At 38.6% G+C, this 25,305-nt stretch overlaps 2 protein-coding genes across 2 annotated transcripts; both read right to left on the reverse strand.

Annotated features, from left to right (window-relative positions):
* Positions 1–5,078: 5,078 nt before the first annotated feature.
* Positions 5,079–7,978, reverse strand: LOC114519810. Its single transcript, XM_028539987.1, has 3 exons — positions 7,873–7,978; positions 6,273–6,441; positions 5,079–5,832 (listed from the first exon to the last, which is right to left on the reverse strand). Exons 2-3 carry the CDS (start codon positions 6,409–6,411, stop codon positions 5,291–5,293), a joined length of 681 nt encoding a protein of 226 aa, XP_028395788.1. The 5' UTR covers positions 6,412–6,441; positions 7,873–7,978; the 3' UTR covers positions 5,079–5,290.
* Positions 7,937–25,128, reverse strand: LOC114519736. The gene is made up of 4 exons (XM_028539904.1): positions 25,104–25,128; positions 24,432–24,555; positions 17,965–18,094; positions 7,937–8,012 (listed from the first exon to the last, which is right to left on the reverse strand). The coding sequence occupies exons 1-4, from the start codon at positions 25,126–25,128 to the stop codon at positions 7,989–7,991; spliced, it is 303 nt and encodes a 100-aa protein (XP_028395705.1). The 3' UTR covers positions 7,937–7,988.
* Positions 25,129–25,305: the final 177 nt, after the last annotated feature.

A 25,305-nucleotide genomic window follows, 5' to 3' on the forward strand; every position in this document is an offset into this window, starting at 1 on the left:
ATCCGGAACTTTGAATCCGTAAATGTTTGTGGTAACTTCGTATCCAGAAACATTTGAATCCGGAAAATTTTCTTGTGTAAACGCTTTCCACGACGAATCCGAAGAAATTCAATATGACGACCAAATAATTCTCCAAGAACAAGTAATGTGAGTGTAAACGGACAAATCCGCATACAGAGCAACTAAAGTGTAGTGTAAACATCTGACGAATCCGATACATGTATGTAATGAATCCGGAAAATTTTACAAATCCGGAAACTTTCGTTCTAGTGTAAACAGGGTCTAAAACACTCGCGGCCTTGTTGCATTGAATAATTATACATTGTATAGGCATTACTTAGTTAATGCCATGACATTTCCTTGGCAATGGCGATAATAATAAATAGAAATTTTGGGAATCATATCGCTAACTAGTAATGCCTTCAATCGAATACATTGTCATAACACAATTTAAATATTTCATTAATCTATTTGAATTGCAAATAGAAAGGTGATTGGCTCTTCTTCCAACTGAAAACGACAGCATGCAATCAGCTTTTTATTTGCAACCCAAATAGATGACGACGAGGTAGGTTGGGTGTCGCCAGCACAGTTTTGATAAAATTTTGTCAAAATTTAAATTTTGTCAAAATTTCGAAAAATATTTTTTAGCATGCTTAAAATTAACGTTTGAAGTTAAAACCTCGAAAGAATGTAGTCAAATTACCGGCGTTCAAACCAATGTAATTTTTCTATTATTTTTATTTGTAATTTGCGTGATATTCAGGCCGTAACAAACGTTCTATTATATTTTAGTAAAAAATAAAAATCTCGCCAACCTTGTTGAAATAATAGACCGAGTAGACTCGCGTTCACGCGCGAGCGCCACGAGAATGAAGACATTTCTGGGCTGTCCACGTTCAAAGGTGTTGAAACAAATCTCTCAGTTATTTGACTGACGTGAGTGGAGTTGAGCCCCATTCAGGCGGGCATGTTTTCCTTGCCAAGTTTTATTTGCTCGTGTGTACGCGAAAAAATTGACAAATTTTCCCTGACAAGGAGCCTTGTTCAAAATGCTTGTGTGTACCGCCCTCAAGGAAACTTGACAAGGAATTGCAACTGCGCAACAATATCTTGGAGCGAAAATATTTGGAAGTTTGTGAGCCGTGTTATGATTTTTTTTGACAAGCACTGCTGTGAACCAATTCGCTGCATGTTTGTGGTGTTTTGAGTTTTGTGGCTATGTAATCTACGGGATGAAAATATAGTCTTCTAGAAAGTGATGCGACACGTCAGCGTAGTTCCTCTTCGAATATTTTGATTACATCAATTGTCTTTCACAGACACTTCAATATAATCTAGTTTTACAAACTTACACTTGCACTATAGCAAATCATTTTCAATCACTCCAAATCTTTCATCATGCGCCAGCTTCAATTCGTTGTAAGTTTGTAACCGTTCTTGTATTTTGAGGAACGTCTGGTTCTTGATCTAGAATTTTTTAATATACTTATCTGGTTGGTAAATTGCATGAGAATATTGGTAGTTGAAGAAGACGTTGCAACAAAGTCTATCAGTGTTCTGATAAGATTCCTCAGGATTAGAAGTAGGACAGGAATCCCTTCATCACAGGTGTAACCAACACTCAATTTAGGAAACTTTGTTTTAAGAGCTTTATTTTAACGTGTAGTTTACAAAAAAATGAGTTTAGATGAAAACAGCAGTGCTCGGAGAGTAAAAGGGAAAAACCTATTTTACCCGCTCTCCCCTCCCTGGACGGAGTGAGCGAGCCAATCACGGATCACAACGGAAAAACGCGTAGGAAACCAGAAAATGGGGAAATGTTCAACCACGCCGGCCATAAAACTGGTAAAACACCCGGTTCATCTAAGTCATACGGCTGATAGCCGTGTTTAAAGGCTAAAACGGACGGGCTGGCAGCCGTGTAACGTACGTACGTTTGTCCAGTCGCCCCAGACTTCATGATGCGCTCAAGATCTGCAGCGCGCGTTTACAAAGCCTTAGACTAGGCTGCAAGATCTGGGGATAGCGAAAATGACGCACTTTCCCTAGCTACAGTGAACTAGCTATCAATAATATCAAATTGATCTATAATTGTGCGCTGTTGTGTCCGGCATTTCTCCCTTGTCTGGCCTCTGTTGTCTGGCTTGCTGTAAGGAATTTTTCACTGATATCCAGGTGAAATATCCAGAAGGAATTTTGTTACAGAAAAAGAGCTCATTTGCGAAATCTTTGCATCTAATAATCGATAAATAAATTTTGTTATTCAAATAGTACTGCGCCACAACACACGAAAATATGCGGGCTTTTCCTCGAGATACTGAGACTGTTCACATGATACGCGTGCTATAAAGATGTACCTAGGAACAGGGTGGAGACACCCCCTCCCCCCCGAAAATATAAGAATATAGAGAATAAATATACACCACACTAGCTAGTGGTGTCCTTAAAGCTTTGGCAATCAATCCATCCCTAAAGGCCCTTTTATGAACCAAAACGGCCCATGGAAGCTGGTCCCTCAGGCCCCCCAATCTCTGGATGCCTCCTACGCCCATGTATAGAATAGACCCTGTTTTGCGTGCAGCCTTTTACTACCAGGGGCAAAGGGACAAAGTATCAACGAGCTTTACTCAACATAGCACAATCGTTCGGTGAAAAACTCAGATATCGCATTTATTTCGGAAAGATAGAAAGTTTGCACCATGAAATCATATTCACAGCTGGAAGCCGTATAACGTACGTCCGCTGTATATTATGGAGTATGGATGGTGTTATTAGAGAGTTTGCAGCATGAAATCAAATTCACGGCTGGCAGCCGTATAACGTACGTCCGCTGTATGGTATATGGAGTATGAATGGTGATATTAGAGAGTTTGCACCATGAAATAATATTCACGGCTGGCAGCCGTATAACGCACGTCTGTTGTATGATATATGGTGGTTGAATGGTGATATTATAGAGTTTGAACCATGAAATCAAATTCACGGCTGGCAGCCGTATAACGCACGTCTGTTGTATGATATATGGTGTATGAATAGTGATATTAGAGAGTTTGCACCATGAAATCATATTCACGGCTGACAGCCGTATAACGTACGTCCGCTGTATGGTATATGGTGTATGAATGTTGATATTAGAGAGTTTGCACCATGAAATCATATTCACGGCTGACAGCCGTATAACGTACGTCCGCTGTATGGTATATGGTGTATGAATGGTGATATTAGAGAGTTTGCACCATGAAATCATATTCACGGCTGGCAGCTGTATAACGTACGTACGCTGTATGGTATATGAATGGTGATATTAGAGAGTTTGCACCATGAAATCATATTCACGGCTGGCAGCCGTATAACGTACGTCCGCTGTATAGTATATGGTGTATGAATGGTGATATTAGAGAGTTTGCAGCAGGAAATCATATTCATGGCTGGCAGCCGTATAACGTACGTCCGCTGTATAGTATATGGTGTGTGAATGGTGATATTAGACAGTTTGCAGCATGAGATCATATTCACGGCTGGCAGCCGTATAACGTACGTCCGCTGTATGGTATATGGTGGTTGAATGGTGATATTAGAGAGTTTGCACCATAAAATCATATTCACGGCTGGCAGCCGTATAACGTACGTCCGCTGTATAGTATATGGTGTGTGAATGGTGATATTAGAGAGTTTGCAGCATGAAATCATATTCACGGCTGGCAGCCGTATAACGTACGTACGCTGTATGGTATATGGAGTATGAATGGTGAAATTTTCCACATCCACACCATGAGTGTTTACCACCATCACGTTTAAATAAAATGAGGCACCATATATCATACAGCGGACGCCATATATCACTACAACTTTTTTTACACACATCAGCAAATATCACTTAGATGGTACTGACATATTTGACATAATTTGACCTACAGTTTCTGCAGTCCTTACCTATAAATCATTGCAAAGTTGCATAATTCATATAAACAATTGATATAAAGAAACCAAAATAAATATGTACCCCATACTAGTTATATCATCAAGCCAGATGCCTAACAAAATTGCCTTCCTTTGAAAAATTAAAGAAAAATACCACAATAAAACTGTTAAAAACTGTTATAAGAGTAAACTCTTTCCAATTGACTGATTCATAGCCCAAAGAAACATTATTAGAATCTTGTAATTGTAAAAGATGGCGTCGTTTATTCCAGAATTAAATTCATAACAAATAAAAATATTCGCATTTCCAGAAGAATCTCATGTACTTCTAAAGTTCAGTATCTTAATTACTACTTCATTCTTTAAAATTATAAACGTAATTTTTCGTTTAACTTCAGATTTAGGTAAAGAATTTCTGTAGAAACTATAATTGGCAGAACTCAGCGTACAAACGGACGTACATTACACGGCTGACAGCCCGTCCGTTTGGGGTGTTTTTTACCGGCTAATAGCCGCATGGAAAGAGACGAAACGGGTGAGTGAAAACGTCATGTATGTTGGAATCCAAATTGGAATCATTACGTTGCCAAAGAGACGCCTGATTATAGGCTAAGAATAGCCCGCAATCAATTACCAAATGAAAGTCTTAGCCCCAAATAATCTTACATTTTGGCCTTTGGACGTTTTCTCTTCAGGCGTCTTCCTACTGCTAAGTATATTGCCGGATTTATGCCCTTTATACGCAAGTAATGAATTTGCGTGAAAGTGGAAGCAGGAAGCACGGCTTTGGCGGACAAACAATTTTTAGCTCCGCTTGCGCTGATATTTTTAGTATTTGCCCTATATACTTTTGCGACATAAGTTGAGTCTACAACCCAACCTGAGTAAAAATACTAAAAGTAAAGAATGCAGACAAGGACTCAAATTCTCGAAGTCCCATATTGCCGGAATGCTATGTAATGATGGCATCAACGAAGTTTCAACGAACCAAATAAAAACAAATGGAAATTAGCTTTTAGGATTTTGGTTTGCCGCCAGTTGAGTATACTATAACTTTATCGAATTGCATGAACATACTCCACAATAGACGTATATTAAAAGAAAATAACAGTTTGGCAAAAGTTACTTATTTATTTCATTAGTAAAATATTTATTTCTGAATATTCTAAATAAATTTAGAATAACATTACAAAACCATGCATGCAATACGTTTATGATTACAAATTAAGAATTCAATTCAGCAAACCGTCATTAGATCTGATAATCAAAATCACACAAAATAGGAAAAGCTGAATTATCGCGAACGGAAATTTTGTAAAAGAGGTCGTTTCAGATTATTTTAAGAGAGTTGGCCACAAAATAATGTTTAAGAGCCCTTGCAGGTTTTTACAGCTTTTATGCCATCCTGGATCATTTGCGTGGCACTCATGATGCTCAAAGCTACTTCGGCAATAAAAGCAACACCATCGGTTGCAACCCACGCAGTAATCTGGGCCACTGCAATAATGCCTGTTTTGATCCACTCCCAAAATGACATTTCATCTTTAAGGACCTTGAATACAGCTTTGAAACCACCAGCCTTAAAGATCTGTGAAAAAATTGTGAAGAGAGCTTTCGCCTTCGCTGTCGCACTTTCAGCTTCATTGAAAGCTTCTATAGCTCGGAGAAATCCGTTCAGTGTGGTTCCTCCTAACTCGCGAATGAGGGCACGTGCAATCCGCTGTTGATTTGACACGTGCAAGCCAACCAAGCCCAAGATGAAGAAAACCACGTCAGCAATAAAAACGCCAATTGCTTCCTGGCAAGGTGTTAAAGAAACAGCTTCCGCGCTGAGTTCAGTTGCAACAGCTGCTGCTTTTTTCGCGTGAACTTGAAGAAGCAGCGGTGCGCCTTCTTTTGGTTCAGTACCTGTAATATCAATTTTTGATCTTTATATATTTTTTGAACTTATATCAATCAGAACAGCTACAGCGCAAGTGCAATGCAAAAGGGCTAAGATATTTTATGATATAACTAATCGCTGTATATAATCTATTTTGCAATCTGATTGGTGGAGATACTCACCAGATATCAGCTCATACTATGGTGAGTAGCAAAAACAAAATGGCCGACAGTTTTGCTTAGGTGTGATAAGGAAGATATTGGCTAACGCTTTTAAAAGTTCAGTTCTCAGAGATATAAAATAAATAAATAAAACATGAGATAAAAATATTCACGGGTAATTAGAAATGACAAAAAGCATTTTTTTTGTTCTTGATAGCCTACTCGCGGTCGCACCTCGTTGCCTATCAGCATATGACGCAAGCTCATGGCATAATTATTAAATATCAGTCGGCCGGATACATTACCCTCAAGAATATGGCGCACAATGTCGTCGTGATGTTTTTTCAAGTTTTCATTCTCCTCAGGAAACCATTCTCCAAATAACTTCACAGCCTGTGATACTTGTTCTTTAGTCAGTTTGGTCTTGGTCTTGGTACTTGCCATCTCAATCGTTGTCTCAAACTGAATCTGTTGCTAACAACAAAGGCCAAATGTCAAACTTTAAAATAATGTGAGCTCAATTTTAAACACCTTTTTATATATATGGTGTGTCAAAAAGATATTGCTCTTCTAGTCCATCTTCGTAATTTTAGAACAGGTCGATTAAAATTGTCACGAATTATTGAAAGAATAGGCCGCAAAAGTGTATGTGACCGTATTTATCTACGTCATAGTTTTGTCTCCTAAAAGTTGTGGTGCACAGCTGGAAATCTTTGGCTAATTTTCAGATGCGCGATTTGATTTCGCTCACATGATACAGCAATTCCTCCTCCAGAGGAACAAATAAACCATTCTTTTGATGCTTTTTGATTAAGTTTAGATTTAATTGGGGTAAGAATATATTTATGACATGTCGATTCTGGTCCTATTTTAAGAAGATCGCTGCTATTTCGTCTTTTAACAAGATGTGTTCGTGTATGGGCGCGTTGACGTACACGTCGCAGTTTGCACAGGATTGAAGATTTAATATCAAAGTGTAAGAAAAAGTGAACGTATCATGCGGTTTATTTACATTTTTGAACAATTGAACTTCTATACTTTTTAAAGTACGACGTGCTTCTGAATGTCGCGATCAAACAACATTTAGGTTCGCAAGGCATCTAAATGAGTATGAAATGTATTGTTTATGTTCAGAAGCTATATATTGAACACTGGCACTTGTGCGGCACGCCGGCCAGAACAGGCATCTTGGTTGTTAAAATTCAGAAAAATGGAATCAGTGTTTTTAGTTAATTGCACACACTGGTCAGAATTATGCTTTTTTCATATCGGTAGAGCGATCTATGCTTGTGAGAGATTGCTCAGAAAGATTTATCTTCGTATCCGTACGCAAATATGTCGAGAAAAATTGTCGACTTGTGTACTCAAGTTTATTAATCCAGACGATTAATTTTGTTTTTACCGTCTGCAAGCTTTAAGTTTCCTGTGCAAGTTATATTTTGTTCAACATTGATAAATCTCTTTGCTTACCAAATCTAAATATAATTAATCGCGGTTAACTAAATCTATATATGAATGCAAACCAATCGCTACAGTGTCGATTCCCAGATAAATCATGATGGAAAATTGATTGATATTTTTGTATAATCCGTATTTGGTGCCTGCCAGCTGCCCAGCTGCCGTTCTTACACTAGCAGATCGCCATCAAATCCGCAGTTGCTACATCACAAACAATTCTAGCGATATGATGAAATATAGATCGTTTGTATTGTAGATCTTATTAAATGGTATTCGACAAACTTATATTCTTTTGAATATCTTTAAAAGTTTTGTCAAAACATTCAAAATTCCCAACAAGATATCAAAGCATCCGACGATCTTTGAAATTTCAAAATTTAGGTAGACATTTTAAATCCATCGCAATGATTTCTGTTTTACAACTAAATGTAACGTATTGTGAATTACCTTAGTTGTCTTCGTAATGTCGAAGTTGAATACCAAAATATTTTCTCTCTATTTTGTGCTGAGATTGTATCCTTCGTCAACAAAAAACTTTTGCTGCCCATGCAGTACATGCTGCATTAGCGCCCTGTATTTATAGAGATCTGGAATGCAAGTGATACAGTTGATATTAGCCAATCAGATACGACGATTTTTCTAATTTCACAGAAGGTTATTAATTTTCTAACAACCATACATGGCAATCTCAATTTCCTTTTCAGGATGTATTCAACATCAATGAGATAAGGTTACAAATCCAGCAACAGTAGGAAGACCTTTCAAGAAAAAAAAGGCGTAGCATTCTTAGAATACAGTACTTCATTTGGTAATTGATTGCATTTTAGCACGATTCGAAAACATGTTTTTACATGTTCAATTGTTCTGAGCACCTCATACTTTATATTAACCTATTGTTCTGAGCACCTCATACTTTATATTAACCTATTGTTCTGAGCACCTCATACTTTATATTAACCTACAATTGTTCTGAGCACCTCATACTTTATATTTGTGTTTCAAGATGCGAATCAAGTTTGAAATGCCGCATTAGGGATCAGAAAAAATTAAAAAGCGCCATTCGCGCTGACAAGACTTCACGTTTGCTTTGCTGAAATATGCTTTGCTTCTAATTAACAACTATACCACGAGCCGTACGCGACGAGATCGAAAATTGTCAGACTGTTTGACTGGAACAAACTGTCAGGCTGGCTACGCTGCTGAGCATTATTTTCACATTCAACTCTGACAAAGAGTGAAGGATTTACATAAGTAAGGCGCTTTAAAATGACATTGTTGACTAGTCTTCACGTTTGTTTTGCTGAAATATGCTTTGCGTCTATTTAACAATTATACCACGAGCTCGAGTCGTATATGAGCTGTAGCCGACGAGATGCGTATAGAACCAAGTTGGCTATCAGCCATATGGGACGAGAGCAAAAATTGTAAGGCTGGTTGACCGGAACAAACTGTCAGGCTGACTACACTCAAATCTAAAAAAAACACTAAAAATAGCAACCACCCTCTCAGCGGGAAGAATTAACATAAATAAGGCCCTTCAAAATGTCATTGCCGTATAAAAAAACTTGAATGGGGGCTGCAATGTTGTTACGCCTACTTCCTCACTGACCTTAATGGACCTTATGCGACACCGCGGATATTGATAAGATTTATACTTGTTAAGACTTGACCGAAATTCTCAAAACTTAGGCTTCAACTTGTTGAGAAAAAATATTCATAAATTCCCAACAAAATATGTATTGGACAAAGATTTCAAGCTTGCACAGGGCAAAAACGAGTCGTCTGAATTAATAACCTTGTGTATATACATAAGCCTCAAAATGGCAATTTTACAGCTGTGAGATGTGTATGATGACTGTCAAAGATTGCACAATGCGTATTTAGATTAGTTAATTAGTTGCAAAATTTTATGAATACTCCTAATAATTATAGCGACTAAAGCAATTTATAATCGCTTTTTTTGCGATTTTGGGCGAGAATGAATGAGACTAAAGAAGCGTTCCGAAAATTGTTGGTCAGCTCATTTCCTAAACTTGCATTTTGAAGGGACTGGTCTGATCAGTTCCTTAAAAAGTCTCTCAAGAAATTTGAAACTTCTTTATCACAATAAACCAATCATATTTGAGGCAATATGACTATTGACCAATTAAATCAAACGAACGGTCACATGAACCGCAACGGAAAACTCAATGTATTGATGGAAGTTTCAATGTTTTGATTCAAGTGAAGAAACCGGAAAGATACACGGCCAAAAATTGATCAGGTTGTTGCATCAGGGGTGAACAACGTTGTGCTGCACCCTGCAAACAGTACGTATTATTAACAATGTTGTTGAACCATGTTGAATCATCAGTGTTGATGCAATGTTGTTGTGACAAGTTGCAACAATATTGATAGTTCAACAAGTTTCAACAACATTGTTAAAAATACTGTTTGCGGGGTGCAGCACAACATTGTTCACTCCTGTTTTTAACGACTTGCATCAACATGATGATTTTTACGCGCGTGGACAATACATCTTCGTCGTGTGCACCATAAAAATAACTGAAAACGTGTTGAAACAGATCGAATTTATTAAAACTGAAAAGTCTAGCATGTATGGACGGGAAATTACGGGCAAACCTTTAAATCTTGCAGGTGATACTGATACCGTTCCTTCTCGAAAAGCTTTGCAAGAACCCGGGTTTACCAGGGCGAGTTTGAACGTGGTTTCCTTGGAATCAAAAACAGATGATGCACAAGCGAAACAAGCTCGACATTTCGAAGAAATATCAAACTCTCCTGCAAGATTTTGATTTCTTTGAAATTGCTAAGCGCCCAATATAATGGCTCAAATTGCGAATACAAGTTTATAGAAATATGTAAGCAATCAAGTGAATGGAAACATTAAAACTTCCCTCAATAAATTGAGACTTCCGTTGCGGACCACGTGACCGCTGCTTTCATTTCGATTAGTCATATCAGCTCATCTGTATTCTAAGGAATTTCTCAGCAATTTTCGGAGTGCTTCTATTCAAGTATCTTGAATTTAACATTAGGCCTCAGTCTATACCCTGATCCACCAATGCTTCCAATGGCACGATTGAAATGCAAAGGGTTCGCTCAAAATGCACTTAAATTTGGAGCGATTATATAAAGTTGCTTTAGTCGCTATAATTGTTAGAACGGCCTTATGTAGCAAAATTAGTTACACATTTCCACACGCGACACAAAAATATACATATGTTGCCATATTGTGGCTATGTTTTCTGCATCTTAGAAAATTTCGCAACTAAGATTTGCAATTATATTAATTTTAGTTTGGTCTTAAGATTCTTAGCTCTGGTAAAACATTTTGTTCTTCATTTTGGCGGCAGATTTAAAATTATTATTCGATTGCGCATAAAGTAACAGCGCAAAAATTGGTGTTTATGAAATCTTAACCCGAAAATCTAATCATTGGTTCACAATTGTGCATTTCTGTATCGCTATCGAAGAGAAAACTACATTGAATAACTTTAAAAAGTTCAATTTTTCTTCTGAATACGCATTCTGCACTCTTTTGACAGCACATTTGCGTTATGTCTAATGGCCATTTTGTGGTTAATTCAAACGACTTGTTTTTGCCGTGTGCAAGCCTTCAAATCTTTTGTCCAAGACCTATTTTGTTTGGTATTTATAAATCTTCTCTCTTAACAAGTTTGAAGCCTAAGTATTTAGGATTGCGGCGAAGTCTCAACAATTTCCGCGGTGTCGCATAAGGTCCATTAAGGTCAGCGAGGAAGTACGCGTAACAACATTACAGCCCCGCCCATTCAAGTTTGTTTATACAGCAATGACATTTTGAAGAGCCTTATACTTATGTTAATCCTTCCCGCTGAGAGGGTGGTCGTTATTTTTAATGTTTTTGTCAGATTTGAGTGTAATCAGCCTGACAGTTTGTTCCGGTCAACCAGCCTTACAATTTTTGCTCGCGTCCCATATGGCTGATAGCCAACTGGGTTCTACGCATCTCGTCGGCTACAGCTCATATACGACTTGAACTCGTGGTATAATTGCTAAATAGAAGCAAAGCATATTTCAGCAAAACAAACGTGAAAACTGGTCAGCATATTTAAACATGTAAGAATAAACCAAACGCAATACAGTTAATATTTAAATGCGGAAGATTCGACATCCTAGGAAACGACATCCTAGGTTTCGATATTCTGGGAAAGAAATTGAATCTTAAATTATTGTTGCAAGATGTATCTCAAGCTGGCTGTATATAATTTACCTAAATATTTATATTACCTGTTCCTGTGATAACATGTTTTTCAGCTATCGTGTTATTTTTCAATCATGATAGGGCACGTCGATGCTCTGCCTCTACGCGATATAATAACTTTCCTTAGAATAGGCCATTTACATATAAATCACGACCAATTATACCAATTGAAGTACTGTATTCTAAGAATCTTACATTTTGGCCTATTTTTTCTTGAAAGTATCCCTACTGCTTAAGTGGGCTGCCAGAATTGTATCCTTATCTCTTGCTAAATGTGTCACTAATTATAATGTTGTTACACATTTCGCTAAAAATTATAGCGACTAAAGCAACTTTATGATCGCTACAAATTTAGTGCATTATGAGCAAGAATGAAAAGCATTGCCCTTTGCATTACAGTCGTGCCAATAGAAGCAATGGCGTATCAATAAGGTCATAGGCTGAGGCCTAGCTTTAAATTGAAAATACTTTAATAGCAACGTTATATTGGCTTTAAATTTCTAAACAATATTTTGAAATAAAAATTCTCCAATGTAATTGCAAGTTAAAGCTGTAGTAATTTACTCAGCCTTATATACCCTAGATCCGCCACTGAATAGAAGCTCTTTGAAAATTGTTGATAAGTTCACTTCCGAAGTTGAAGGATCTGTTCTGATCAGTTCCTCAAAATGTTCCTCATTCTCGGACGCAATAAAGCAAGCGCGAGCATATTCTTTAATTATACGGAGTGGTTGCTTAGCAGCATCAATTGTTTTCATGTGAAAAAGCACGAGAGAAGTTAAGAAAGATTTTTCCTCGTAAAAATGTCTTTTAAAAGCAAAAGACGTAGATTTTTGTAGGGTCCACACCGAGAGACTGCAAGCAATCGGTTTAAACAGTTATGATGACGACATCGGTCTTTTCGCAAAACATCTTGGATAAAGAAAGGCAAATGGAAACAACAAATTTAGCATGTCTCAGCAAAAAGGTAGATGAAGTTTTGTTGTCAATGGAGTTTTCTAGGACTCAATGTAAGACTAATTTGAGAACAACCTCAACTTCTACAGACCACGCGTAATGATAATAAAATTATGATTGGGCTATTCTCTAAGATAAAAACCTTGTATATTTACAATACAGTTCATACTCATTTAGATGCCTTGCGAACCTAAATGTTGTTTAATTTGATCGCGACATTCAGAAGCACAACGTGCTTTAAAAACTAGTTCATTTTGCGCCAAAAGACACTTGTAACGACAAAAAACAATAACCCCCCCCCCAAAAAAAACCCCCAAACCAACTCTGTCGCTGACGCTGGAGTAATTATATACTGCTTTTGTTCTGCTAAAAAGATCCACGTCTGAGAATTTATATTGGCTGTTTGTATTTTCAGTCAGTTGACCTGAACAGAGAGACTGCAAAGTTAATCACAGAAATACAGGTGAGCTTTTAGGTTTTGAAAACGCCGTCTTGAGCCTGAGTTGAACTGTTGAACTCATTCGTTCCACCTTATGTTACGCAAAGCTTTATTGTGTTTAGAGATATGCATATAAAATAGCTGCAAAAATAGGAATATCAATTGCATGACAGGGATTAGTGAATGATTTTTGCCACAAGACGCCTGAGTAAGTATATTTTTCGGCCATTAGCAAACATTAATCGCCTTTCCCTTTCATGTATGACATATCGTGGGGTTAAATAAGTAACAAGGTGAAAATATTTATAATCCTCTCAGAACTAATACCTGGGTAAACAGTCTTAAGTCTTCACTTATCTTAATGGTTGCATTTTTATAAAAAAAATGTGCGTGCTGTCGGCCATTCAAGTTCTTATGTCAATCAATTGTGTTAAAAATGTTGCTCGGTCAAGCATGTAATAGATTACGTCATCAAAAGTTCAATTCGATAAAATAAGAGTGAAAATAGTTTAAGTTGAAAGATATTGTTCACAGACGTATTGTTTGTAAATTTTACTAGTTGTTGATGATAAACATTTTAAGTTGTGAACATTTTTAAGTATTGATCGATTGAGCAGAAGACCAACTCGACTAGTGCGACAACGCCTTAAGCAAACAAGATATGAGAGCTGGAACGAGCTTCTAAGACCAACCCACATTTCTAACTTACAACGCTGATTGGTTGGATAAGGATCAGCCCACTCTGGTTGATGACGTCTGCAAGTTTCCCTCAACCGTTATTATAAAAGGGCGTGCACAACACCCCAACCTTCAGTGGACTAGCGGAGTAAAAAGCATGTGAAACGTTAGGAAGCTCAACCTTACAGGACAGACAACGAAGACAAGAACTCAAAACGACGAAGATCAGAAGATCAAGTGAAGAGTAGAGAATCCAGTAAAGAAACTGAACATTAATGAACATTAGTTAACAATTGTAAAAGATCTCCTACCTCGCGTAAATAGAAAATAAAAGCTACTTAACACTTATATCAATGCTTCCTCTGCCACAGGACCTTATATATAAAGGGGCACGACTAACCGATGATTCATAATCATGGAGTTATTATTATTTTTAGGCTAATTAATTTTTACTTATTTTGAAATGTTCTTTCCATCTGTACGGATGAAAATTCCTAGTTTTAAATTTAGTTTAATAGGGGAATGGTCCATCCCAGGATATTAACGTTTTTAATCTATGCATGTTGTTGTACCAAACAACGCGGGCAATGAAAAAAGCACTATCTGGTGGATAACCATAGACAGCTTTGATACCACCGTCCCTTGCTTAATTAAACATTTTTTTATTTTGCTATCAAGTTAATAATCAACTTGTTTTATCTCCCATACTTTTAGCGAAAGGCGAACTTTTAGTTTGGCACGTACGAGAAATATCCTTTGATATCAGCGAAGGCGTTTGTGTTCACTGAAAATCTTTTGCATCCCGTGAAACGTATTTTGTATGATTTATGCGGCACGAATATTCCTGTAAGTCAAATATCTTTCATTATACCTAAAAAACGAAATCGTGCGAGGAATACCAAAAAGGGATCGCGAGGAATAGTTTTATAATTCACCAACAGAATTTTAAGTGAATGTTTCTAATTCGTATGTTTCCCAACGTATAAAGTGTCTGCAATATCAGTTCACTATTTGCGTGCCGGCAAATAACGTATACTGTATATAATTATGCATCGATTTTCACCAAGGAGACAAGTCAGATCGCTATACATGGAGTCATTGGAGTGTGTCCTTAAAAAACGGAGCCCGAGTACACAATCATTTGTGTGAGTTCCGTTTTCTAAAGTGAAAAGTCAAAATACTTTATTTACCGAGGGCAAAAGCACCATTACTGGTAAACTCTGGCCCTCTGTTTATTCATCCGACAGCGTTTTGTAACAAAAGAAATCCGTAGGGCAGAACTGGATATATGAATATTAACCCCCCCCCCCAATTATCGTTCTAGTTACGCCACTGAAGACGATTTTAAATAATTCCCAACCGTCTTATTCTTGACAAGTCACAAATATTCATGAATCTATGAACCATTTCAGAGGGTCGTTTATCAAATCGAAAAATACTAACACGTGTGAAATTGAACCCAAATACATTTTACCTAAATTGAAAATACGAAGCAATGCAGTGTCTCATTGCCTGCCTGATAGGCGACGTTGTAAGATGACATACGACACTATTATATTATCTGGCAAAGATTTTCCTCACAAGACATCGTCTATGAATTGTCGTAGTGACAGGGTGCACATAATGAAAAGTAATTAAATTAGAGTCTAAGCTATCCAGGCTATTGTTTAAAAAGTTAGCATATTGCATCTCTTTGTCTGTAAAGCTATAGCAGATATATGTTCTTTCTGTAGCTACTGAGAAAATTATTTATACAATTTTATCCAAGTATGTGTATAGTTGTTTATCCAATTTTATCCAAGTATGTGTATACATGTATATAGTTATTCACCATTTATGCATCCTGAATTATAACAAGCTCAGTAGAAGTCTGCATAATCTTGCGACGTAAATTCGAGATTAGAATCATTCTGGAGCACTTACATATACAAATAGATCATGATTCACACTAAGAAGTATTTTTCTATTGCGTGGCTTTCCAACTGTATAGCAAATAAAATGTTTTTCGATAGTTTGGCAAACGTAACACGTACAGTAAGGGATTTATAGCATAGTTAATGTAAAATATTCCAAAAAATATTTTTCTCATCACTAAGTCATTCTGCTTGTTAAACGACTTATGAAACATACGGTAACCGAAATATATAGAAGAAGGCACGATGCAAAACACTGCGATGCATGCGATAAGAATTATTAATATTCATTTTTTGTAAACTTACGTTCTGTTTGGTCGATTTGTACCACGTGAGAGAATTTTATATAGCAACAACGCCACGGCAGTGCCGTTATAGGATTTATTGCACGATCAAAATGGCGGCAATAAACAAAAAATTTGCCGAACTTAGTTAAGAAGAAATTAATGTAATCATAGATGAATCCACACCGAAAAATACTAAACAGGCAACCGGTTAGGGTGTTTTAGTATTTAAAGGCAAGCATGTGTTGTTTATTTAAGTTTTAAAATGATATAAAGTCTTTACGAGTTCACTCAAAATGAATATTAAAAGCATTAAAGCACTCTTTGTTTGTGTATTATCGGGTTTTACATGCACTCCTTCTAAAATAAGGAACTCGAAGTTCAACTCGAACTATTTCAGTATTGAATTTCTCGTTTCTTGTTTGTGAACTCGTGCATGTAAAACCCGATAATGCACTCACAGAGTGCTTTAATCCTTAATTGTCCGCAAAAATCGTTTTTTCTTTAAGATTCGCGTCTGGTGCTGACGATTGGAAATATTTTCCAGAGCCAAATTTCTCGATTGTTTTCTCAGCACCTAATATGTCAACGCATACATCACGCTTGAAAATATAATTGGCGCTACCCCAGTGAAAGGTGCTAATGCTGTTATGGTATTATCACTTCCGTTTGAAGAATAAATTTTCACTGCAAATGCACAACTGAGAAGCCATATACCTGCCAGCCAGGCGACTAAAATCTTTCCCCTCATGAACACGCGTTGTTTTAAAAGATACACAACAATCAAATAACGATCAAGTGAAATCGACGCTATCGTATGGAGATCATGATGCACTAGTGGCGGTTTGTGAGACGAATTGAATATGCATCCAGAACTGTTTGTTAGTGACGTAATGCAGGAACGGTGCAAGGCAACATGTCAGGAAATCGGAGACGGCCAAATTTTCGACAAGATATGTCCCGGAGTTCTTGAAGCATTTCAAAGGGTCTTTGATGAAAGCAATCAAAAGGAATACATGTAAAATAACACCAAACGCGGAAATCGAGGAATGCAATCGTTTAAATTCACCCAACTGAAAGGCATGAAAAAGCATGTTCGCCATATATGTTTAGTCGGCTGTCTTAGTTGCGAGTGTTTTGTTGCTCAGGATAAAATCAACGGCAAAAATTATTAAACATCAACCGGTTCATTGTGCGTTTGTTGATTATATGGTGTTGATTAATTCATTTAATTGTGTAGCCTGTTTTCACATGGAACATTTGCGGCATGCTAAACGACGGACCAATCAATCAAATTTATCAAAAAACTCGTACTCAAAAGCTCGGCGACTACGAGTTTTGGCTGATGGCGTAAGCAAACAACGCGCGAGAATGACGAATCTCGTACTCGTAGTCGTACTCGTAGTCATTGCTAAAGCTCCCTAATGATGCATCATGTGGCTGAATACGGGTGCCACTTCATGATGCAATTTCTAATGTTACATTAGGCAGAGAAATCTGACATCGTTTTCGACCACTAAAATATGATTTAAAATTAAACACAGTTGTTTCAGGACACGTTTAATTACAAATCAAAAATTAATACGCATAAGGAATGTTGAACTGCCCACTCATGGGCACCAATCACTGTCCGTTAGTATAAACTAAACATCAACACAGAACAGAGCAGCAAGAAAGTTTCCATATGCTTTAGAGAGTTATATGCTTAATTGTGAACTACTAGACAACCTATTCTCCTTTTTTTATTCTACAATTTTTCACTTTGGCAGTATTCATGAGAGTTGACTAAACAATGTCTTATTTGCAAAGTGTGAATGGTCAAGATTGAAATGTCAATGTGTTAATTATAGAGAGGGGCATGAAAAGTGTATAATATGTTTGGGATTATCCCCCCCCCCAACCGCCCACCCAAACACAAATGAATAATAAATCTGTAAATGACAGTGTTTTGATGCTTTGCTTCAGATAGAACTCTTTAAAATCAAATGAAAGATAAAAATGAAAAGTCTTACTTAATCTTACCATTATCATTCCAATGGTAATATACTCTTCTGCCAAGAGATCACGAAGCCCATCATCAAAATATTTTTCTTTGATTTCAAGTAAGATTAAACGAAAGAATTCCTTTCGTGGACCCCCAGTCTTGGGCTTTCTGTTAAAGATATGGTTAAATTAATTATACTGTATATTTTATGAAAAAATACCAAATTTTATTACTGTAAAGTGTTAGATGAAAAGTCCTGTAAACCAGCTATCTCATCCATGCCTGTCTCTAAAATGTTGTAGCGGTTAACCAGGATGTAGTTTGTTGCACCTTCTGGACAAGCATCTTCACTTTCTACTTCTAGGCTTCTCCCCTTCACCAATTTGGATCGCATCAGACGCACAACTTCTTTAGTGCTAGAAACTTTGTTTTTCTGACAGTAGTCAGAAATGCCATCGACGACTGAGTCAATATGTATTGAAGCTTCTTCATGTTGACCAATATTTTGCACAATTCCTCCCTCAATTTCACTGCTATTGTCCATGCTTTCAATGTCAATAACCACAGGTTCATATACAAGAGTATTTACATCATTCTCTGGAACCAATGGAGTACTGATGGTTAGCTCCGGCTCATCATTATTTTGGGTAATCATTACAGTGCTGACATCGCTTTCTACAGTGTCATTACCTTGGCTTTGCTGAATTGTAACATCAGTTGCATTACCAAGACCATCATTTGCTTTTGGTTCAGAATCAAATAGTCCTGCTGTGCATGTATATAAATGATCTCGTAATTCATGCATGGGGAATTCTTGTAGGCACCCATTACATGTCTGTTTCACCTGCATTACTTTTTCAGGCTTAAGAGGCTTGGTCGAGAGATTTGCCTGGAGTGAAAACTTGATCTTTTTTAGCCCCAAACCTGCATTGTGTAGAATTTGCTTAGCGCTTGCATTTGGTATGCTGGTTTGTTGGCGATCAGCCAAGCAAAAAACATTAGCCGTCCACGTTCTACCAGAGCCTTGGGACGCCTTTCTCTTTCTGCTGGCCACCCTTGAATGTCGGGGGTTAAACAATCTAGCACGTTCCGATGCGACTTTTGCGGCAGTGGATCTAGAAGATGTTGGACCAGCATTCGATGATGGTGAATTATTTTCCGGAGAAACATTTGGTGCATCTGCATCTTTCTTTCCTCCACATGCTGAACGTAGACGAATCCGATCACCTATTGTTGTGACACCAAGGCAAGCTAATTCTGCATCCGACATAGAAATAACTATTTCAGGATCGATTCTTTCGTCCTGAAATCTTTCGCGTAAAATAGAAAGACCAGCGTCTTCTAAAACCTTACCATTTGTATTTTTAGCGCAAAAATGACGATCGTTTTTCTTAAAAGTTTTGATATTGGAACTAGCTTTTCTTAAAAGTTTTGATAATGGAACTAGATCTAACAGTCACGGGAATACTGTTCCATAATTTTATTGCTGATACAGCAAATGATTTTCCACCTTCTTTTTCTCGATTGTACCTTGGACAAACAAATGTTATATCACCGTATCTCGAGTTACGCTGTGATATGTCGCTCACTCTTGAAAATTTATTGGCCAAGATAGTCAGGAGCTAAACCATGCATTATTTTATAAACCATGCAGCATGTGTTAAGTTTAAGTTCATCGTCAAATGTTAACCAATTCAGTTTATTAAACAAAGTAACAGTTCTCTCGTCTCGTACTCTGGCATCCACAATAACTCTTGCTGCTCTCTTTTGGAGTTTAAATACTCAAACGTGAGTCGGTATCTTCGACTCTAAGATATGACACCGCGCCGTATCCGTGTTGAGATGCGTCAGCATAGTGGTGGAGTTGAACGTCATGGACTTTCCCAAGAGATGTTGGTTTAAAGCAGTGATCGACCACGAGCTGTTCCAGCTTGGGTAGCTCTTGTAGCCATCCGTGCCATCGTTTCAGGGATTCTTCTGGGATGGGCACGTCCCAGCCTAATTTCTTACGGCATAGATCTTGTAGGATGAGCTTAGCTTGAAATATAAATGGCGCGGCAAATCCAAGAGGGTCATAGACTGAGCTGACGATCAACAAGATTCCTCTTCTCGTAGGGGGGTCGGTCCTTCACGACGATCTTGAAACCAAACTGATCGGAAGTGATATTCCATTGAACTCCAAGAGCTCTTTCGACAGACCAACTGTTGGAATCTAGGGTTTTGACCAGCGAGGCTCTTTCCGATTCAGGGAGGGATTGAACGACCTTTTTTTAGTTTGAAAGCCACTTTGTAAGCCTGAACCCTCCTCTTGCCAGCAACTCCCCAGCTGCTCCGCGAGATCAACGGCTTCGTCCTCCCCTCTGACTGACTTTAGGCAGTCGTCGACATAGAAGTTACGTTGCACTGTCTCGATGACCCTGGGTTCGAAATCTGCTTCGTTGTCCTTAGCGGTCCTTTTTAGGGCAAAATTAGTGCAGCTTGGGGATGAGGCACCGTTAAAGAGATGAACTCTCATTTCGTACTCTTCTGGTTTCTTGGCGAGATCGCCATCCGGCCACCAAAAAAATCTGAGGGCGTCACAATCGCTTGAGGGGACGCGCACTTGATAGAACATCGCTTCGATGTCTGCCATGAATGCTTCAGGTTCTTCTCTGAATCTTGTTAGCACGCTGATGAGTGTATTTGTCAAATCCGGCCCCTGTAGCAATTGGTCATTCAACGAGGCTTCGCGATACTTTGCTGAGCAGTCGAATACGACGCGAACCTTGTCGGGTTTTTGAGGGTGGAATACAGGGTGATGAGGTAAATACCAATGGGTTTTTAGCGGACCGAGATCTTGGCTGTCAACTTTCCTAGCGTAATCCTTACATAACAAATCGTTCATGAATGTTTTGTACTTGCTCAATAATTGTGGATCGTGTTGCAATCGCCTTTTCAACGAACGTAGTCTTTGTTCAGCTTGTAACCTGTTGTTCTCAAGATGCGGTGGGTTGTTCCTCCACGGAAGTCCAATCCGTAGTGACCGTTAACCATCTTGACAGTTTTCTCCATGATATTTAAAGCCTTCTTGTCGTTCTGTGACATAGAAATTTCAGAGGACTCGTACTTTACATCGTCGAACTCCATGTTACAGAAATTCTCGAACTGTTTGTTAAGTATGTTGTCTGCCTGAACACAATGTGTGGCGGGGGCTTTGTTTTCCCTTCGTCCAAGCGGGCCATTAAGAACCCAGCCCAAAACCGTTTTCGTTGCGAAGAGACCTCCATTCTCGCTCTGTCTTACTTCCCTTGGTTGCAGTATTTCTGGGGCGTCACTTCCAATTAAGAGACCGATCTCAGCATCTATGTGTGGGATGGTTATACCTTTTAGATGTGGTCAGCGATTGACGTCTTCCTGTTTACCAATACATTCCAGTCGGATAGGTAGATTTGGGGTGGATTACACTGTTGGTATTACAACGCGGGTTTCGTTATTTAAGTCAGCGACTTGAATCTTTAGTACTGAACATTCGATCGGCATACCTTCGCCGAGCATTGTGGTAAGGGACAGCTTCGTTCTTTGTCCTTGATGGTCGAGCCTTCTCAGTAGGCTTTCAGTGCAAAACGAGGTGTTAGAACCAGAATTTAGGAAAGCATATGTTTCCATAACTTTAGATCTTCCTTCCGCCGTTACTCTGACCGGGACAATCGCGAGGCCAGTTACAGAAGAGCTGCAGGTACCAGATTTAGGCGACATTTTCACATAGCCATTGTTTGCTGTGTCCTCTTCCGCGACGTTGTTTTCTTTCCCAGACGTCTTCTTATCATGTTCACCCCGCTGATTTGGGATTATTTTCTTCGGGTGAAGGAAAGTCGAATGCTTTCCACTGCATCCATCCACCTTGCAGAAGCTATTCTTAGGGCACGAACGGACGAAATGCCCAAATCTGAGACAGTTCATGCAAAGTCGCTTATCTTTCACAAGCGTCTTTCTTTCTTCGAAGGAAAGCTTGCAAAATTTCTCACAACTTGACAACCAATGGTTATCACTACACGAAGGACATTCGGGTAGCTTCCTTGATTCTTGGCCGTGTTTGGGCGATTGATCTCCTTCTGTTGCAAAGCCACTTTCTCTCTTAATAAATCGAGGCCTGTGTTTTTCATTTGCTTGTTTTCCTTTGCTTTCGTTGACAACTTTCCCAAATAGAAGGTGGCTGGCTGCTGCTCTTGCCTTCGGAGTCACGAAGTCAGTTACATCTTTGATTGTGACGTCCCTTCGTTCCTTCTCGACGATACGGTCAACGGCATCGCGCCATTTCAGTGTCATGCCAAATGGAAGCCGATTTACGATTTTTCTAAGATTCTCAGGGTGATCTAACTTCCTGACACAGCCGATTTCTTTCAGGGTGTTAGTACAGCTAGTTAATTGAACAGAGAACTTTAGAAGCGCCTCTCCATCCTCGGAATTTATTGGCAATCCATCTGTTAAAGCTTGTACGTGTTGCGATTCTATAATTCTGACCATATCTCTCTTTCAGGAGTCTCCTCGCCTCCTTGTAGCCTTCCTCGGTGTTCATTGACAAACAACTTTTCATCAGATTTTGAACGGGTCCTGATGTATATTGAATGAGGTAATATAGACGGGAGCTTGAGCAAGGGGTCTTTTCTTCGACAAGGTGTTCAAATCCTCGAACGAAGTCGCTGTAGTCTATAGGATCTCCTGTGAAGACTTTAATGGTCGGTTTTGGTAACGTAAGCGCCATGGCGCTTTGTTGCTGTTGTTGCACCAACTGTTGAAGGACCGTGCTTTGGCGATCTTGAGTCTCCATCAGCTGGTGAAATGCGCTATCGCCAACATGAGTTACAGGCTGCTGAGGTCGTGCCGTACTGGGAGACCATACAGTCGCACAAGGATTTAACTGTTGACCAGTTGATGGAACAACTTCTGGGTGATTCTTTGGTTGTCGATTAGCCGTTTGCCTCTGCTCTGGGTTGTTTTCAGCAATCCTTTCTAAAGTTTGAGGTAAGGGAGGTTGCGATGGTATACGCAGAGATCGCTGCTCGATTGTATTTTGTTGAGGCAAACGCTCGCTTTGGTTTTCCTCAACCTCGGTCTGTTCGTAGACCCTTTTCTCGGCTTCGGCTGCGGTTATCTCTGCTTGAAGCTGTACTTGAGATTTCATTTGTTGAATTTTTAGTTCTTCTAATTGGAGGTTATTCATCCTTTCCATTAAATTTGCTCTAGCTTCTAGTGCTGCCTGTCTCGCCGCCGCCTTCGCTTTGGCACTTGACGCACTTCTTAATGAACTTGCTCTTGAATGAGCACGTGACGAACGGCGTGATCCAACGGAGCTCACTGAATCTTCTGGCTGGATTTGTTTGGGGTTGAATTGGTTCGTTTGATTGGGAATGATCGATAGGTTGCTCGAGCCACGAATTGACCCTTTCTCGAAGCTCTGAAAATAATTCTTTTACACGGAATCAGCGTACACTTTCGACTCTTGAATCGCTATTCATCTTTAATTAAACTATGGTAGTTATGGTGTGCTAATTGAAATTGGCTCCAAACTTCAAGCAGTTCCTCCAAAGCATTTTCAACAGCCTCAGTTTCGACCTTTGAATTTATTAGCTCATTAAGCTTATTAGCTTTTCTGGTTACATTTCCTTTCGCGGTACTTCGAAATTGTCTTAATTGATCCATATCGTGCTCTATCTCAGGATCCATGTGGGACATGATAATTGATTCGATTTCTGGACAGGAATACCCCTTTATCCGACTTGGCCGCAGGAGTTGCTCGGAACAATTGATTAGATTGTTTTGATTTTTGGGCTGGAAGCCCTTTAATACGACTTGGCCGCTGCAGTTGCAGGAAACAGTCGATTAAATTCTTTAGATTCTTCGAATTCCTTCACAGTGTAGCAAATTCGAACTTAAATGTACTTCACACGGACAGAACGATGGTTTGCAGTCACGTGTTGCGCGAGATGTAGGCGGTGCGCTGATATTTCGAACTCGGCAGAATAGAATAAACAATCAATGCGTAAATGGATAATTAATTAATGATGACTTTAATATCGAAATCATTTGGTTGACTATGCATCATTTGGTTGATAATTGACATCAGATCGGCGTGGTAGCAAAGGTTTTGTGGTGTGTTATCACATTGGGTAGATATAGGTAGGCAGATAGCAGAAATGTAGATACGTAGTAAATAATAGTAGATAGTAGCAGATAGTAGGTTCGAACTAGAAAACACGAAACAACAATAGCTATACTAAATACAGTATTGCGTGATCACATGCACGTACAGCACGCAACTTTAATCATTTCATGCGCGGCCTATACATTAGATAGATAAAATAGCACGTCATGAATAATAACCTGCATGCAAGACAACTTGACCAGTGTTCGAAGTGTTCCATAAACAAAACTAAATTTAAGGTTCGTAAATACGAAAATAAAGTCTTGGTAACAAACTAAATCTAAGTCAACAAAAGAACTAAATATAACTATGAATTTAACTCACCTTGGTTTACACGCGCACCAACGACAACGTTTTGAACTTGATAGAATATTTGCGCCAGCAGCGTGCAACACAAAACAAGTAAAACAAACAGCCACGCCAGTAGCAGTTGTTATCGCAATGACGTCTGTGTTTCAACTGAAGGTGTTTTTGCCAAACGCATCAACTTGATGCATGGCCGTCACACCCTTGCCAAGTTCCGCATGCGAATTAATATTGCTGGCGTCTTGTTGATGTAAATATGTAAAATATATTAATATAGAAATTAAATGCGTTTCAAAACTAACAATATGTTCTGTATATAAAAGAACAAGATTTTCGCCAAAAGGTGATCTTTGTCTCAGCATTTTCTACTCGCACAGCATTATGCGTTCGATTCACATTTGCCGAGCTCGTTTCGTTTCCAACGTATGTATACCTAACAGTCCAACGAATTTGAGAACTACATTTGTTTTCATCGCCCTGCAAATCTTTGCCAAAAATCGTATAAAACGGGCCGTGAGGACAACTAGCTGTGCTTGGCTCACAATTTTGATAAACAACTTTGATCGCTGCGATGAAGAATTCATATTTTGGCAGATGAATTCAACGAATGTGTCAAAAAATTTGTGTGTATGTCAAAATATAAAAATACAATTTTTTTGTAATCGACCCTCAAATCTGCCACAAGTTTACGCTTTGCACCAGCAGAGGAAGCCATTTTACTTTGTAAATATGAATTTTAATTAGATAAGCAGAGCCGCTGAGGGCGTGTGAGCGGGCGCATGTCCGAAATTTCTGGCCATGTTTAGATTGCTTCATGTGTCATTCTCAGACACATCAATATGAGCTATTTATACACTTGCACATGTAGCAAACGTTTTTCCGTCGTTTCAAA

The sequence above is a fragment of the Dendronephthya gigantea genome, unplaced genomic scaffold (assembly GCF_004324835.1).
Source record: "Dendronephthya gigantea isolate DGI-Jeju-01 unplaced genomic scaffold, DenGig_1.0 000014F, whole genome shotgun sequence".
Lineage (NCBI taxonomy): Eukaryota > Metazoa > Cnidaria > Anthozoa > Malacalcyonacea > Nephtheidae > Dendronephthya > Dendronephthya gigantea.